Source organism: Thunnus albacares, chromosome 3 (assembly GCF_914725855.1).
Source record: "Thunnus albacares chromosome 3, fThuAlb1.1, whole genome shotgun sequence".
NCBI lineage: Eukaryota > Metazoa > Chordata > Actinopteri > Scombriformes > Scombridae > Thunnus > Thunnus albacares.
Window position 1 is genome coordinate 18,699,936 of NC_058108.1, and position 19,445 is coordinate 18,719,380.

The 19,445-nt window shown below is 40.3% G+C and overlaps 1 protein-coding gene across 4 annotated transcripts in view; it reads left to right on the forward strand.

The window, feature by feature from the left end:
* The window catches only part of ank2a (ankyrin 2a, neuronal), a 118,096-nt gene that overhangs the window by 6,694 nt on the left and 91,957 nt on the right, over positions 1-19,445 (forward strand). For all 4 annotated transcript variants that reach the window (XM_044346787.1, XM_044346788.1, XM_044346789.1 and 1 more), the window contains exon 2: positions 17,633-17,734. In XM_044346787.1, the coding sequence (XP_044202722.1) occupies positions 17,633-17,734 (102 nt within the window). The remainder of the gene's footprint in view (positions 1-17,632; positions 17,735-19,445) is intronic.

Genomic DNA, 19,445 nt, shown 5'->3' on the forward strand with positions numbered 1-19,445 from the left:
GATGAATTGAGAATTCGAACTGAAGAGGGGATACTGTAAAGGACTAGACTAACGATTGTTTGTACAGGCAGTTAGAAAGCATTGCGACTTGACTTACTGTTAAGCACAAGTGTTATCTTCTCTCTGTGGTTCTGAACTATGTCCACTGCAGCACTGACTTGAAGAATTGGCCCAGAAATATATCACTTGGGTAAATTCACCTCAAAGTGTGGCCATATAAGGCATGATACTCAGCCTTCCAAATACCAAGGAGCCACTTTGTCGGCCAGCTCTGACGCAACATGCAACAGTCATATGATGTTATCTATGGGTTTTATGTATGAGTGTCCATACTGTGTAACAGTGATAGGGTTGTGAGGGATCCAGAATCCATATGGAGCATCAGCATGTCTATATTTGGGTACAAATGGCATCCTGACACGCTGTATTCTGGACTGGCCTTCTTGGCTGTCATGGTACCTCATAACCAGTTGGGGTGGCGTAGTTATATCCGACACCGTCTTACACTGGCTTGTCTTCTTCTGATGAATGTTTCAAGGGCAGAGATAGGATGACTTGATGAGTCATAGTTTGTCATCGTCATCATCATCATGCTTTTCTTGTTCGGTCCGAAGGTTGTTCATCAAAAGAGCACATACAAGGACAAGAAGTGAAAACTGTGCTTAGAGGAGCATCATGTTGTTCAGATGGGCTAGTAATTTGACCATACAGTATATTAACTGGTCCCAGCTGCAGGATATGAGGAATACAAGCAAAACTATTGAGACACATCCTCAAGGAAAAAAAGATGCCAGTAATGATCCAAAGAGGCCAGGTGTTTTTTGGACTGGGGGCAGTGGGAAACATTTAGATGTTAATTATTCATTATGGCCTTATAACTGTATTTCCCGTTAGACAGAAACAGAAAGAGAGACAGAGGAGGGCGTGGTCGGTGATCAATGGACTTCTCAGAAGCTTGGCTCAAGCACCTTCATGTAAATATGCTCTCTCTCTCCTCCTTCTCACTCTCTTCATCTCCTTAACCTTCCTCCTCTCCCCCTCTCTCTCCACTGTCTCTCTCATCATGTTTGAGTTGAGTAAGTGACAGATTTCTCACAGGAAAACACATCAAAGCTTTTCACTGTGTTGTTGAGAGCAGCACAGCTAATAGTGCTGCACATAGACACACACACATACATTCGCGCACAAACGCGCATATATGCCAGCAAAACACCGGACTGCTTTTTTCACTTGCTGAGGAAGATGCTTTAACAAAAGTTAGAATTCCTGAAGCTGCTGAATCCAAAGGCTGCAGTTGTTAGATAATTTTCTTAAACCCACATTATTTCTACATTTGTGATTTGTGTTACTTTTATTATGTACCAATTAGGTCTTTCTGTGCACCAATTTATCATGTTTGGTTATAGCCCAAAACAGAACTACTAAAAATAAGACTGCTAATTGAATGTTTATACTTGTGCTCACATCTGTTTTATTCTCTTAGTCATTTTCTCTCTCTCACGGTGTTATATTATTATTCTTTCCCATTCTCTCTGTGTCTGACAGCATCACTCAGCAATCCTGGTAGGACTGCGTGCTGCAGTACATTTTAGGTCACACGCTTCATTATTCATTATACATTCAACTTGGAGGTGAAATCAGTTTATGCTTCAGTACCCTTCATCGTCTGATGCTGGATGAGATCAGCCGTCAGATGGAAATACATTCTTTTTAGCAAATTTAGCACAAGAACAATTTGGTCAGAGAGGTGAAGCAAAAACTGTGTTTTCCTGTGCAAATGCATGCAACATTCGAGGGCTGTAGCTCTCTGTGTGGTCTGGAGATGAAGAATAGTCAGATTACAAATGACACTTCAGACCATTTGCTTCTATGTTTGCAGTGTCTGATTTTTTTAGATGATTCAGTTTTGTTTCATATCCAGACACAATGCGATGTAAAAACTCTATTTGAGGTCTTTTGGCAAAATTGTGTAAGTGTAAAACCACTGTTGTTTTTTTTTTAACTTTTTCCTACATTTCCTGCTCAATAATACAGTAACTGATTTAGCCACTTAATCTCTCAAAGGGCAGCTGAGTTACTCTATGTTGCACTGCTCTGAAATCACACCCTGTATGCACCTCTGCCAGATCCTGAAAATCTGCCCTATTGGTCCACTACATCGCTTCTTTCTCCACAATCTCAAAAGTCCACTTTGATAGCAGGAATATTGATATTTCTCATCGATTACAGCATCTGCTGTGGGATGGCAGCCTCGACGGAATATGTCAGTTTATTTTCCAGTGTGCTCAATGCTTCCGCCGCTCTTTCATCTCATTAACAGGAATGGCAAGCTGACGTCATGCCTACCCAAGGGACTTGGGCTGCACTTCAAAGAGAAAAAAGCCGTAAATTTGTATGACAGCCATTTTCAAGGGAGTGGGTATAATACCAACCCTCCTGTATCACATACTAGCGGTAGATATTGGTTATGGTTGCAGGCTTTGCATTTCACTGAGAGCTTTTAGATATAACACCTCATAAACCTGACGTCCAGTTGTGGGAAGTGAATAATGAATTTATGGATGTAATCAGTTGCTTACACTGCATTTCTGACCGTTTACATTATTTTAGACTGATTGTACTTCACTCTGAAAAAAGATGTTGGAGGCTGTGTAGCCTTATGTAGCTGCAAGCAATCAGTTAATGTGACCGCTGTGCCTGTAGGACTGCTGCTTGTCTGTCTGTGGAAGTGGGGACGGTTGTTTACTGTGTAACACCGAAGAACGTATGGAGGGTGATACTGGTAAATCAGCCAAAGTCTCAAATCAAATGTTTTGTTTTGTGGGTGTACATGCGTCGATGTGTAGATGTGCTTCATTTAAAACAGGGTGTGGTCTTCTTGATTTTCTCTCCCTCCATTTGTCTCTCTCTTGGGGCGTATCATCTGCCTATATCAAGGTTATGTGTCCCATCTACAGTGTCTCTCTATTCCCTCTCTTCTTATTTCAGCCGCCCACCCAGCCCCGTCTCCGTGTCATCACTCACTGTATTTGGGTGTGGTCTGGTCTGGATTCTTAGCAGCCTGTCTCATCCACTTTGTATTAAATTTGACTCTGTGTGATTTTGTTTTGTGAGAAACAGGGAAATAGAGACTGCATGCACTTTGCGGACTCTATGGCTTTGACCTTTCGTAAGCATGAAAAAGAGGCTGAAAAATGACTTGACATTTAAATCATATCTGTGAGCCAATCCATTACTGTCTTTACTCTGGATTTTGTTCACTCTGTTACGTGAATACAAGCAAAGCAGACATAATGTATAGACTATCAGTTTAGTCATTACCAATATTTACACCAGTCCATGTGGAGCACTATCTACTTGTCAGGTGTCAAATCTGTTGTTTTTGAAAAGAAATGAAATCTTCTGTTCTTATGTATTTCTTATGTTGTGTGTAGAGCTTGTTGGTAGATGTATGAAGCCCGCAGGTTTGTCACATATCTCATTCCTGCAGTAAAGTAGTCCACTTTACTATAGGAAAACAGTAAAGTTACTGTGTATTATTATTATATTTTTGATGTTTTACCTTTTAGAATTTTCAATGACAACACACAGTGAGAAACGTCTTGCAGAATAAGGCAGTGTTGATTTTCTCATGTTACAGTCATGCGGTGCGGGGTTCAGCTGCAGTTAAGAATCAATATCCTGAAGGGAAAGGGTGAGCTGTGTGTCAGTGTGCATATTCTGAGCTTCACTGTGGGCACTGCAGACCTCCTGCTCTTGTCTTGAGCATAGATTGTACAAAAATGTTCTGTCAGGTTCCTTGATGTGTTGTCTTTATGTAATAATTCAATAAAGTAAAAGGAAGTATATTGGTTACAAATGGCAAAAGACTGAAAATAGGCACAAGACATGACAAAACAAATTATACATCTCTTTAAAGGAACAGCTTGATTAAAAAAAAAAGTGTTTATTCACTTTTTTTTGCTGAGAGTTAGATGAGATGATCAGTATCACTCTTTCTGTTAAATATGGAGCTGGAGCCAGTAGGTCATTAACATAAAAACTGGAAACGGGAGGAAACATCTTGTCTGGCTCCAGCCTAAGCTCAAAAATACACCTACCAGCACTTCTAAAGTGAAAAAATAACACCTTATCTCATTTTTTTTATTCCATGCATAAACTGAAATGTTAATGTTGGGATTTTACGGGGGAGTATATGTACTGAAACTATTTAGTTCCAGGCACCGTGACTTCATGGAAACTATTCTTTTAAACCTCTTTTAAACACCTCTGTAATTATAATTCAGCCCACAGTAGAAGAAGTTAAATTAACTGTCTGAACTTTCGGTTGAAAGAAATGTAATGTGCAGATATGTTGGGATTATTGAAGTTGGAAAATATATGAAAATTGGAAAGCCTTAAATCTGTATCTTCCTCTAGCGCAGTGGTCATTAGTCAAGTACAAGTAAATTAAGCCCTCTGCTGTATTGCTGCACAGGAAGAGTTTTCAGTAAGTGTCTCACACATTTGCACATTTATCAGGTTAACATAAAGCATCACTTAAACCAAACAAATGTAAGCACTAATGAAAATTAGCATTTCCCGGTGAGGAGCGGTAGGGTGGGGTTGGAAATTGTTGTCATGAAAAATGTATTGGCTTCTAGAAGTCTAAATGAGTTGTCTCAAAACAGAAACATCCTCCCTCCATTAAAATCTTAGAAGCATTATATGCTGCTGGACACTCCACTAGTGAGCACTGTACCTCCATTAGCAGTCAGACAAATCATAAACAACAACAACAGCAGCAGTGGCAGCAACATCCAAAACAAGCACAGAAACAACAGCAAAAAAACCCAAAAACATTAATACCAGTAATAAGATATCACCCCCCATGTTAAAAAGCTAAAGGACACTATTCCTACTTTCCATGTAGCCAGTAGTTTTAGAGATTTAAGTTCATATTAGTAGGATATAAAAGAATATGTACACAATCAAACCTGTATACACATACTCTCAATTTGAAACACATGAACAGGCACCTGCAACATGGTCTCTGCATCTCCTGGATCGGTCTAGAGTCCTGATGGGCCATATAAAAGCCTTTGATCTATACAGACCATTTATCCCTCCCCATGTAGGAGATCAGCTAAACCAATAGAAACAAGAGCTCACATCAGCTCACTTTGGGCCCCCCCCCCTATGTAATCTGACTCTTAAATGGACACACACACTTACAGTGTTTTTTAGTTTATAATGCATTCTGCTAATCCTCATTTACTTACATGAGTGATGGAGGGGATCGATAAAAGTCATTGATCAGCCCTTGCTGATGCACAGACATTGAAACTGAAAAGTTAATAGTTTTAATAAAGACATAATGTGCACACGTACACACACACACACACCGATGTTAATGTAAAAACACTATTTCAGGATCAGCTAACATGCTGATCAATAAGCTTAAAGATTTTGTCTGTTAAATCTGAAACATAAGAAGTCAGGCAGTTGTCACTGTCAGAAGTTTTGATTTGCCTGGATTGTACAGTGTACTGTATGTCATGGGGGAGGGTTTTCTTTGTGTTTTACACTTGATTTTCATATTCACATAATTAAACCATTCAAAAGAAGGAAGAATGCTAAGCTGCACAATATGCATATATTTTAAAAGGCAAGTAGATCTGAGGATTTTTTTGTGTAAACCAAAGATCCTTTGCTGTTCCCTTCACAAAAATGTCTTATTCTCTGTTTCACCAGTAGAGAGTGCTGGAGGAGCAGATCACATTCACAGAAATGTGTATTCCCTCAACAGCACAGTTATCATGGAAGTGAATGAAGTACTCAGGCTGAATGCAACATTGTAGACAGCATTACAGTGTGGAATGACTCAGCAGATCTGTCTCACTCATGATTAGTAGTAGAAAGAGATGTTGCTGATGTTGTTGACTGACCCTGTGAAAACCTCAAGTAAAATGTGTGAACAGAAATAGAGATGTCAGATTGTGTCCCTGTTCCTGGTGCTCAAATTTCAAACTCCCAGCATTAGCTTGATATGACCAGCTTGCGAGCCACAACAAAAGAGGGAGATGCATGCCAAACTTAGCAGTAGCAAACTGAGATATATTAAAGTAAACCCAAACAACCGATCCACCCTCTCTCTCCAATATAACTAATATATCCTTAAATGGAGCAACAAAGTATAAACTACAATACAAAATATCAAAGTATATAATGCAAAAAAATGAAAAACACCTAACTGCTTATGTTCCATAGTAACCTTTTAATCCCCCCCACCCCATGCTCAGCAACTGGATCCCGGAAGCTGATTTAGGAGGAAAGAGAGAGCCTACAGGAAAATGGAACAAACAGAGAGCAAAATAAATACACACTAAAGGACATTATTCACAGGGAGCCCGAGACAATGTGTCCACCACCATATTATCCCATCCATTGATGTGGAGAAGGTCCAGGTTATAGAAGTAAAGCAGCAGAGCCCAGCGAATGAGCCTTTGGTTAGGACACTGGAGAGACCTGAGAATGTGTAAAGGGTTGTGATCTGTGAAGAACAACACAGCCATAGAGCTAACATACACACAGAAATGTTGCAAAGCCAAAATCAATGCTAGTGTTTCCTTTTCAATTACTGAATAGTTCAGCTGATGTTTATTAAATTAATTTAAAAAAAACAAACAAAAACTGGCTTATCCACTCCTAAATCATCAGGCTGTAACAACACTGCCCTTGCGCCCACATAACTTGCATTTACTTCAAGTTTGAACAGTTTCTCCCAGCCAAAACAGGAGCATTACAAATAAGGGCTTTAACACTCTTAAAAGCCTTCTGACACTCTGAGGGCCACACATATTTGGCCTTAGCTTTCAACAAATCAGTGAGGGGCGCAACTACCATGGAAAAATTCCTACAACAACACTGATAATAACCTATAGGCCAAAAAAACGCATGAGCTCCTTCTTAGTGAGCATAGTCATCAATAGTCTGAACCTTTGCATGCACAGGACACACTCTGCCATTCCCTGCCACATGGCCCAAATAAGAAACTGTTGCCTTCGCAAACTCGCACTTGGCAAGGTTAACAGTCAAATTGGCATGAGCCAAGAGGTCAAACAACTTCTCAGTGTGGTCAAGATGAATATCCCAATCATCAGAGTAGATGACCACATCATCCAGATACACCAAGCAACCTTACAGATCTCACAACAACCCAGTTCATCAGGTGTTGAAAGGTTGCTGGCACATTCCACAAACCAAAGGGCATCACACTATAAGAATACAATCCCATGGGCGTAATGAACACAGCAACCTGCCAGTAGCCTTCCAGCAGGTCAGACTTGCTGACAAATCAAGCTGACCCCACTTGGTCAATACAGTCTTCCACACGGAGAAGTGGAAAAGAGTCCAGTTTTGTGTCATTATTGGCTTTATGGAAGTCTGAACAAAACCCGTGAGTGTCATTGGGAGTAGCAATCACGTAGTTCTGATCTGAAATCTTCTTCACAACTGAATATGGACCAGAAAATTTTGCCTGAGGTCACAATGGGTAACAGAGCAAGCACCTGATCTCCTGGGAGAAAAACATGATTCTCAACCTGGCGATCATTAAGTTTTTTCATATTCCCCTGTGCAGATGCCAACTTGTTCTTAGCCATCTCCTTGGCTTTATGAAGTCTATACCTAAAGCCGCTGACATATTCAGCAAGGGTTTGTGGTGGTTTTGCCTCTTTCCAATTGTCCTGCCAAGGGACCCCGCACAGTATGGCCAAACACAAGGTTGTTGGGGCTGAACCCTGTGCACTCCTGGACAATCTCCCTTGCAGCCAGCAACAGCCAGGGCAAACCCTCTGCCCAGTCTCTGTTAGCAGAAACATCTCTTTTCAGGGCCAAAAGAAAGACCCCAGGATGCGGTCATACGTCTTCTTCACACCTGAGTGGCCAGACTCATCGTGGGAAATCAGCAACACCATACTACAGAACCTAGAAGGCACAACAACTTGGTAAACAGGTTCGCCAACAAAATACTCCCACTGAGGCACCCACTTTCTCATCAGCACATCATTCTGGAGGAAATAACACTGAGCATAATTTTTCACCTCACCACAAGGAAGAATCCTCTCCATCAGATCTTTCAGAGACATGTCAGCACGCTGCTTCTTCACCAGCTCACTGTCAGAAACAGACCAAGGAACATCAAGACATGTCACATCATGCTGCTGTAGAGTGTCATCATTTTCAGTAGAATTTATTCCATCTGACTGTGAGCACACATCAAGAAACTCTGTTTCACTTTTGTCAGGCTTACTGCTAACCAGGGGCACTGGAGCCACAATAACAGGAGGTACATCATCAGCCCACAACCGACTCCGTGCTATACCATTACCCAAGATCACTGTAACATTATCCATGGGCAGAACTGGCCACACACTGACTGCCATCTCGCCCTGAAACAGATCATGTTATGCAGAGGTACATGCAGAACCTTTAACCCTATTCCAAGCAAAAAAGAACCCATGTATGTCTCATCTGAAAATGGTAAGGCTGATGCTAAAATGAATGAATCAAAAGCACCAGTGTCATGCAATATCTTTGCGTGCACTTTCTCATCAGTCTATACCAGAGACACAAAACCTTCAGTGATGACAGGTAAGTAAGACTTCAGCTCTGGGCTAGATATCTGTGGTTTCAACTCACAAGCTGAAAGCTCAGACACCTGCTCAGAAATAGGCACAACAAACATTGCTGGCTTGGGGTTAACACTAGCTCCAGCCTGCTTAGTCCTTGATTTAAAAGAACAAGCACTACATTTGTTTCTCTGCTCAAGCCCAAACTGTACTGGACGACCAGACCACACACCCATGGCTGAGGAATTTTCCCTGTATCTGTGAGCACTAGAACACTCCGCACTGTGCGTCAAAACATAGTCATCTGCCAAAGCAGTGGCTTCAGCTGCTGTCTTAACCTTCTGCTCACAAATAGACGTTGCGATCATGCAGAGCCTCATGAGAGTAACCTCAGCTGCAGTACACGAACAATCAAAATGAGTGGACAAATCATGAGCAAACTCCAAATGCCACTTATTGCCTCTTTTCCAACTCCTAAGTCGTGGGCAATATGCTTCAGGCACCAGCTCATATGCTTTGAGAACAGCAGACTTCACTAAACCATACTTCAAACAATCACTGTTACTCAAAGAAGAATAAGCCTCTTAAGCCCTGCTGATTAATATACATTGCAACATCACATTGCAGTGGAATCAGGCCACCCCTGTGCATCACCTAGCCATTCAAACATTGAGAAGAAAGTTTCCGAATCTCCCTCATTAAATCTGGGAATCAGATTCAAATCATAAACAGACCTTTCCAGGGTCCCGCTTTGAACAGAGCCCAACACTTTCATCTTCAATTTCATCTTCAAATTCGCTTTGAAATTGGCCTTCACTGTCTCTTTAGCTCTTTTATCACCAACATCAACATTGCAATAGTCAGCTATCTTAACCAGCTGATCCTTTATGCACTGATCCAAAAATCTTTCCGATGGTGCCTCTACAAATGCTCTCATAATTTCCTCCATAGTTTACCAATATTTGTAACCACACAGGAGAACAAAGGAATGCAGTGTTTAAACCCACCAGTGCACACAAGAGGAATAAGCAGCCTCAAAACAGAGCTTCCTTGCAAGATGACTGCCTAACCAAAAATCTAGCTACATACCCCCCCCTAATCTTCATGAGGCATAGTGGTGGATATTTACACACTCAAAGCCCACTGGACAGAGAGGCGACCAGAAAACCAGCAGCTCCCCCACAGCCACAGAAGTGCTCCCAAGCAAATTTAAGGAAAAGGGGAAAAAGAAGCTCTAACCGCCATACCCTAGCACTACCAAACCCCTGATAAAACCCAAAGGGGAGATGCTGCTTAACCTACGAGGGGAACCACTCCTACAGATAAAGCACAGACAGGTGGATCAGCACTTACCTTCCTGTGCCTCAGCGAAAATCCACAAAATTTCTAAACTCAAAGTACATCTCCCAGAGCACAACAAATTTACTATATAAGGCTATCTATGTAACCGTCACAAGGGTGAATCCCTCACACATGATGTCACTTTCGCATGAGAGCCCAATGTCCCTATCAAAGGCTTTTCCCACGCACAGCCAATCAAACTGAAATGGCACATGCTCTCATGCAAACAAAGCATGCGACTAGACTAAATTTACTCAGTAGAAACTAACAAGTTGTTAGTTTCTCAGTTGTTATGACTGGCTCGCAAGCCACAACAAAAGAGGGAGATGCACGCCAAACTTGCAAGCAGTAGCAAATTGAAATTTATTAAAGTAAATGACAATAATAACTGCAATGGCATGTGAAAGTCAGGATCACTGGTATATGAGAGTGAGTGAATTCAGTGGCTGATATGAAGTGCATGTTGTCACTGTTAAAACAAAACAAAGCAAGGCAAAAGTAACATCCTGACTTTGGTGAAGTGACCAACACACTAGTGTCTGGGCTGGCAAGCTTAAGCAACTGAGGAACACTGGCCAAGTGTTCTCAGTTAACTCAATGGTAATTCGGCTCCACCCAGCCAAGGACATGTAAGACACACAAAGCACCAACAGTACACACAATCCACAGGATCAAAACAACAGGCTCTGGGGCGGTCACAAACTGCATTGACAGAGAGACCTCGTCACCCATCTGCTGGTGGTGTAGACACACACATACACAGAAACACAAACACACCTACACACACAGACGCACGAGCTTTCACATCATATTCCATCAACCACCAGCACTGAGGGTGCAGTGCGGTTGAGATTCAGACCAACCCCCCCCCCCCCCCCCCCTTCAAGGGGAAGCCTGTAACTTGCAGGTGATCGTCAGCCATTGTTGTCTGCCTGCTGCTCACTGCCCCCCCCCCCCCTTCTGGACCATGTAGTGTGTTCCATCTTTTCTGCTGGCTCACAGAAGGACAGTCTATACTCAAGCTCATTCTGCTTTTCTTCCTCTCTCCTCTCTTCTTCCTGTTCCATTCTGTGGGCCATTCTTCATGTTAATCATTTATTATTTTAATTTATTTCGTCATCTGTCTTTTATTTACAGTATATCCTCTTTAACCTCAATAATACCTTGCTTTTCTTCATCCTTTATTTCTCAAGATTACTGTCAAATGTCAGCACACTCATTGTGACCTATGATCTGTTCTTTTCATCACCAGATGGGGAGCTTACAATCAGGGGTTAACTATGAGATACAAGAAGACCATCTGTGTCTTTGTAGTCCCCGCTTGTGTGGTCATGTAATTGCACAAATCCTCTAATATCTTCAAGACGCTATGAGGGATTTTTAGAAGATAAACTACTTAATTTGAGCAGTGAACAGAGGAAGATGGAAAGCAACCAAAAAAAAAAGGAAATATGTTCAATCCTAGACAAACCCAGACAGTTGCATGACATTGTTAACTAACTAACTCAATGGTTGAATTATGGTTATAGTTGAATCTGTGCACATTATTTATACAGTATATGAAAGTTCAATTGCAGTTCTGCACTTTACTCCTCTGTCATGAAAGTTGGTGCAGTGTACAGTATTAGCCCATTTATGTCAGTATCCCTGGGATTTGACCACTGATTGCCACCATCAGAAAATTGTACACAGAGTTCCTTCAGTGTTCACCTTATTTTCCATGTTTTCTCCTGCTTCCCCCTTCTGATCCACCCTATCGCTCCATCTCCCCTCTTTGCCCATTAACCTTTCCTTCTCCTCATGTGTCCCTCTCTTCCTGAGGATAGAGTGTATTTTTTCAACACAGTGGTAGAGAGTAGCTGCAGCTGTAGCAGTAGGTTGGCTGTTGGCATGCAGCCTTGCTAAACCCCTTACACACTAAACACTTTCCTGTGACTGTAGCTCACATACACGCACATGCACACACAAACACATTCTGTAGCCACATCTGTTCACATGGAGTTTTTTCATGTACATCTGGACAGGGTCATTTCTCGTGTGTGTGTGTGTAGGGGATAAGTAATGAGTGAATGGATGGGTCTTACCATTCACCAACCCTTTTCAGTTGTTATATCCCTCTCTCATGTTTCTGTTTCATTTTCAATTTGCATATATGGATGTGTGGACCTGTGTGTGTGTTTTGTGTGAAAATGAGAACATCCATTAGCTGTCTCCTAGCTTGATTTGGAGAGGCAAAGGCTGTTTTACCTCCTAATATTTCTTTTAAGAAGAGAAAGAGGACTGAAGAGAAGAAAAAAGAAGAAAAGAAGAGTAGAAGGACAAAAATAGTCAACATTTGTTTGTGTCAGTTTGGAGATTTTTGGAGCCATCACACTATAGGATTTGTTCTTTTCTTATTTTGTCATGTTTTTATGTTGCGGTGGATTTATTTTTTATCATTTACAAAAGTACCAGAAACTTTCCTGGAAAATTACTTTTTTTCAAGTGACTTTTAGTATCTAGCACATGAGGGTTAATTACTTTAAAAAACACTTGAAAAACACTTTTTTGGCATCTGCAGAGGTTAAGTGTATACTGTATGCACTAAGTGTATGTCAGGCAGGGATGTGATTGAAACCTTTTCACCTAGTAAAACAATTTTTGGAGACAGGTAGAGCTAGGAAAGTGAAGTCATGGCTCATGCTGCTGCCCACCTGAAGAAAGCTCGTGAGCTTGAACAACATCCAGAGTACAGGGCGCTACAGAAAGCCAGGGAGAGGAGGAGACGGCAGCGTGAGAGAGCTGAGCGAAAGCGGCAGGTAAAACACACATAATACTCTGTCCACATGGACTCACTGAATTTCCACAACTTTGTCAGGTATCTTGCTCATTCCCATTACAATGTCATCAACATATTGTACAAAGGCTGATTCACCTCTCGATATTTCCTTTTAAGAATATACGGTATGTGTGGGTGTTAGGACATTGTGTGTGAGTGAGGGTTATGGGAATAGCACAGATGTGGATGTGATTGACCGTGCAATGTGCTGTGGCTGCTGTCCTGCTGTCCACTCAGATGGTTTATCATGTAGTGTGAGGGAGATGGATGGTGGTGGAATAGATGACAGATGTGTGAAAGGGTCATGCTCAGAGAGAGGTCACATACCAGTGGTATCAGGCATTGTATGGAACCTTCTGGTAATATCTGAAATAAAAGAATATGTTAGTTGCTGAATAATGTACAACAACTTCATGGAGAAAGAATGAAAGACGGAAATTTCTTTGGTCAAGTACATTATTTTCTTATATTGGAACACAGTGCATTATCACTTCTAAGAAAAAAAGGTATTTTTAAAGCTTGACTTGTTGTCAGTATACACTTTGTTTTGAGCGATACTTGCTACCTTAAGCACTGATTTAGAATGTTGATCGAACTGTTGAAGTGTCCTAATGTATCGTCTGCCAGCCAATCAAAAGCATTTTCCATGGCCATAATGTAACATGAATACCAAAAAAGCATGCCAATCATATATTCTAAATTTATGTGAGTAGATAAATAGTAGTAAGTCTTAGAGAGATACTGCCACACACCTCAGGTTACTTTATTAGGATCAATATTGTGTTTGACATTTGTCCTCATCAAGGCAGTAGTGTGTGTGTATACTTGTTCTTTTTATACAGGCCAGCACAGAGTTGAAAAATCACCGTAAGTGGCCTAATGTACACATAAGCCAAGCTGCTAATGGGATTTTTATGATACTGATTAGAGTTTTGATTTTCTTCCAGTGTAAGCATAGACTTGGACAGAGTACAGTGTATAATCCAGTACACTATATTACAGAACATGCAGGTCAATCTACACAAATCCTGTACAGATAAACAGATTACAGCTGGTTCTCAATCAATCCAATCTTTCTTTGTGCAGCTTTCTTAGCAGAGAGATGAACGAGACACACAGAGTAGCAGACAGACAAGTGGAAAGGCAGTCAAAAGCGATGGACATAGACAGACACTCATACACACACACATATACATACACATACGTGCACATTGATAATGTCTTTCTAAGCATGTGATACCACACTCAGGTGTAAAATTGTCAGTCGAGCACATATATGGATCATGTAAAGCAAAGAGTTGTCTTTGTATATTTTTTTTAACAGTTGAGGTAATTGTCTTCTTAAATCTCAGCAATCTTATTATGTATTTTGGTTAAAAAAAATCTCTGTGGCCTCTAAGAAATTGTGAATGCAATTCACTATTTTTCAACATTTCATAGACTTAAAAGACTAATTGGTTAATCAATCATGAAAATAATCATTAGTTTCTGCCCTGACTCTATTTAATTTGTAATGTCTTTAACAATTTCCACTACAAGGTCATATTTTAAATCATTTGAAATATGATAGTTGTGAAAGGGTGATGACAGCATACTAGAATACTGACTATATTCTGTATTATATTGTTGATTATGTTTTGTACATTTGTGATCAGAATCTGAAGAGCCATATAAACACATTATCCAAAGTATGATCCAGTATATGGAATGTTTTGCGATCATGGCCATAAAAGCATGTGTTCAGAAGAAATCCCAAGCACATGGGTAAAACATTAAAGTTTTCTGAACTGTGTCTACATGTCTGACATGTAGACACAGTTCAGAAAACTTTAATGATAAACAGGTTCTGTGTGAGACTGTAAGTTACTGAAATTTGACCTGAGTACTGTACCTTGATCAGGCTCAACTTCCACGCTCTACGTTATGACCCTCAGCGTTCCTAGAGAGCAATGTAGGCCATGCGGTCTCGAGTTGGACTTAAACCCAGCTGTCATGCACCCCACTCTGGGCATGCACAGCAAGGGGTTGGTTGAGGAAGAGGGTCTGGAAAGATAAAAATAGCTAAGGTGGGAGAGACAGTAAGGGTTAAAGAGTTTATGACTGCAGTTGTTATCCTACAGAGAGAGAGGAGAGAAAGAGGAAGAGTAGGCAGGACTGGGCCTTGGCTAGGCGCAGCTCACACACTAAGACAGAGCCAGAGGTATCCAAGGCTGAGGAGTTTTAGTTGGGCAGGATATGAAAGGCACAGAGAGGGTGAGAGAGTGATGGCAATAGTGAAGTAAGTGCATGAGATTTGGCTTGTTCATCAAGTTTGAACAGAAGACGTGGACAGATTTAATGGATTGTGGGATTTATTGATGCAGATGAACGTCAGGAAAGTAGACTTGAGAGGCTTTTACCGAAGGAAGCAAAGTGAGAAACTACAAGGATTGGACTTTGGCACGCCATACAGTACAGCGCCAAAGTGAGTGAAGACACTTAAGGCCACAGTTTTCAGATATATTGAGGAAATTCTTAACTGATTTGGATTGTAACCATGGGTAACGCAGCATCATGTAAGGCCTGTGGATCAGATAAAGCTTTAAAGGCCACTGGGAGCGACAACGATTTAAACGAACACACTGACTACTACAGGGTTGTTGACTCTGGACCTGAACTTGTTGATTCATTGGTAAGAAGCAGTGAGAGAGATGCGGTTCTGCTGTTATAAAGACTTTCATATTTTCTGTTACTTATGCTGCAAGCTTCAAAAGTATGTTGTATTCAACATGTTGCTCCTGGCGTATTTGTGTGTGTGTGTGTGTGTGTGTTGTGACGTCTCATGTCAGGGGTTTGACCCTTGACCCTACACAGGGGTGTGGCTAGATCCCAGACATGCAACGAGGAGTTTGATTCTGCTGACTTCATGAGTTAACGCCCAGCAGTATCTGACTGGCACGTTTCTGTCTTAACCCCACTAAAAAGAAGTTAAAACCTTGTCAACACTCAATTTTCAAATCACAACATCCAGTAGTCTTTTGCAAAAGTAGAGTGGCATTCATTTAGCACAATAGATGCTCCATAAAATCTGTGAAGTAATATCTGTGTAAATGTTTATTAATATTCTGGTGAAATATTAGATGTCTACAAGGAGAGGACTTACTACCGGTAATATTTCTGGATCTGAAAGGATTAGTCAATTAATCGCTGAATTGATTTGTTGCTTTGCTTTGTGTAATTTGATATTAAATATCTTATATTCTTTGTGTGTTGTTCCAACAAAACAAGCAATTTGATGACATCATCTTGAGCTTAAGGGAATTTTTCACTATTGTCTGATATTTTCGTAGACTAAATGAATAATCTCGTAATCCAAAAAATAATTGCCAGTTATTATATGTTTCAGCACTAAATGTATCAGCAGACTTAAAAAGCATTATTATTCATTGATATTACTTATTACAGAATTGGTATCAGTGTATGTTGGCAGGTAAATTCTTTACTGTTGCATTTGTGTTTTTATTTATTGTCATTATTTAGAGTAATTTCATTTTCAGTGATCTTCACAATTTACTGTGATCTTACTTTACTGTTAGTGTCAGCTTTGAAAGTAAAGCGTATTGTTCAGCTGTGAAATATCTTTATATACTGTATATCCTTGTCACAACGTTTTAATAATTAACATTAGGGATCATTGAAATGTTTGTGTAATGAAGGAATATTCAGTCATTAAATTATTTTCAGACCCTCAAATATCAGTATAGGTATTGGCCTCAAAATAACATCAAATATCAGTTGGCCTTTAAGCTCTTATACCCTTTTAGAGAGCTATTTATACTACATACAGTTGTGAGTTATGTTACAGTAAAATGGTGAGGAGGACTCAGGTTGAGGAGTGTTTACAGTTGATACTGAATCCAGGTCAGAGGAAGAGGCCCCCGTGGATATGTGGTTCTTCTCTTACATTCTCAGAAATAACTAGGTCAACATTTTTGGAGGACTTATGTGTGAATTTATAAAAAAATCAATATGTACATGCACATAAATTCAGCAAAACACAGAGCTACATTTATTTGCCATCTTAAAAGTGTTTATGTGTGTGTCTGTGTGTGTTTGGCAGCTGTTTGTGCAGTCTGAATGTCTGGTGTTTAAATTTAGACTGGCCCACTCAGACAAGCTATTGATACAAGAAGAAAGTCTAGTTCCCATAAAACACTCTGAACCCTCTATATTAGCCAATCTATCATGGTAAATGGTAAATGGACTGCACTTGTATTGTGCACCTTTGTAGTTTTCTGACCACTCAATGTGCTTTACACTGCATGTTCATATTCATCCATTCACACATACATTCATAGAGCAATTTGGGGTTCAGTATTTTGCCCAAGGACACTTAGACATGCGGACTGGAGGAGCCAGGGATTGAACGGCAGATCTTCTGATTAGTGGACGACCCTCTCTAACTCTGAGCCACAGCCACCCCAAATAAACAAATAAACTCCCATGATGCACAGCAATAACATGCTACATCTAGTTTTTTTTAATAATTTTAATTTTTTTATTTGGATGTGTAGGTAAATAGAACCAAGACAAAAACGCTCAAATAAAATTAATGACTAGACTGTAAAAAAGAGAGGTTATTAAAACCAAACTTTTAATATTGTTAGTTTTTGTATATGTGTTTGTTAAAAAAGCTATTGCTTATAGCTGCATAATGAATACACTCTAACCTTGATATGTTCTGAATCAACCCAAACTATTAAATTTCTACATCTAAAAAATACACCACCTTTACCATTAAAAACTAAACAAACAAACAAACAAACAAAAAGCATGTATTACGGTCTCTAATATTGGCTTCAATTTGTCTTTATCTTTCTAGTCGGACAGCAACACCAGTTTCCTGCGGGCTGCCAGATCAGGGAACATTGATAAAGTCCTTGAGTTCCTGAAAAATGGAGTTGACATAAGCACCTGTAACCAGGTAAGGAAACTTCTTACCAGCCTCCACAGATGTTACTTCTGCTGTAGCATCTGGTGCCTAATGACATTTCTCTTTGTGCTCTTGTGTGTGATGTGCGTTGTCATTCTTGCGCTACCTTTGGAAACTGAATATGACTGCTGAGTGTCTTACAGTCTAGCTTTTTTTATTATTGACCTCATGGAGTTGCAATATATGGTTCAAAACTCTTGTTTATGTGCCAGAATACTATATGTATAGTATCAAACTATATTAACTGATTGCAGTCCAAACCATTTCAACAAAGTTGAAGGATTTACACTGTTTTCATTAGCTGTGTATTTTCTGCTTTCAGTTTGCATCAGTGTTAATATTGACAGCCAGTTTATATTTAGATTCTGTCTCAGTCCTGTGACATAACATTTATTTTTTATTCAGTGTGTTTCTGTGTTGTTGTTATAAGTTTTAGTCTAGTTTTTGTCCGTAACATTTCAGTCAAGGAAAGCTGTTTTATTCAACAAAATCTAATTTTAGTCTTATTTGAAACAAAAATATCTATCATGTCCATTCTACAGCAGTTCTTTATTTGCAAATGTCCCACATTTTTGACTGTGTTCTGCATATTAAAGATGACCACATCTGGCCCAGAATTGGCAAATCAGTGATTTTTTTTCTTAAATCTGCTGTTGAATAGTCAAATTATTTCCCACACTCCAGCCAACACACAACAAATACAATAAATGCTGCTGTCACAGCAGTAGGTCAAAGTCTGCCTCTCAGATCTGCTAAATCTAACCTTCACTCTGCTGTGTCATGATGGCATCCATACAAATGAGTTAGGTCAGCACATACCCTAACCTGCCAACCCCCGCTTCCAACATCATAATCACCCTCTGATCTACAATTACTTCCCTTCCACTTCCCACCACCACACCCTTTCTTCCCTCCAATCTCAATTGTATTTGAAGGATCTACATCCCTCTGACAGCTGTTCTTACCCCTCACACCCACCCTCACCCACATTCCACTCAGCGGCAGGGAGTGGGGAGGGTGCAAAATAACTTCCAGGGCTCATTACACCCCCCTGCCCTGTGATATCAATATGATTTACAGTAGTCACAAGGTAGCTTAACGGAGGAGACAGAGAGTAGCTACGTGACTGTGTTTGTGTGTGTGGGTGTGTGCGTGTATGTGTGTGTTTGTGTGTTCTTCATGTTTCCTACTGTCACATTGTTGTTGGCCTTTTTTAATTTGGAAGCATTTTAATAACAACTATTTATATGCTGGGCTGTAATTGGTTGGCAGAGAGGGAGTGGCAGCCACCCATAGCTCTACTATTTGTTGTCATGGGCACCATGAGTTTTATTTTGTTTATCCAGAGGGAAGCCTGACTATTCAGGGCTGTGATATTACACACACACACACACACACACACACACACACACACACACACACACACACACACACACACACACACACACACACACACACTCCTCTCTCCCTGCAACAGGAGAGCCCTGCCCTTCATAGTATCTGTCAGGGGTCAGATGATTACATTTGAGCCCTTGTCAGGTGACCAAAAATGTGAGTGACATTTTCATTTATATCCCAGTGATGCTCTCACTTTGTGACTGTGTCGAGGGAAAAGGTGAGCAGCCAGTATGCTTAAAAACAGTAGATAGGATTCTTTAGGGAAGTCACAAGAAATAAATACCACTCAGTTGTTCATATGACA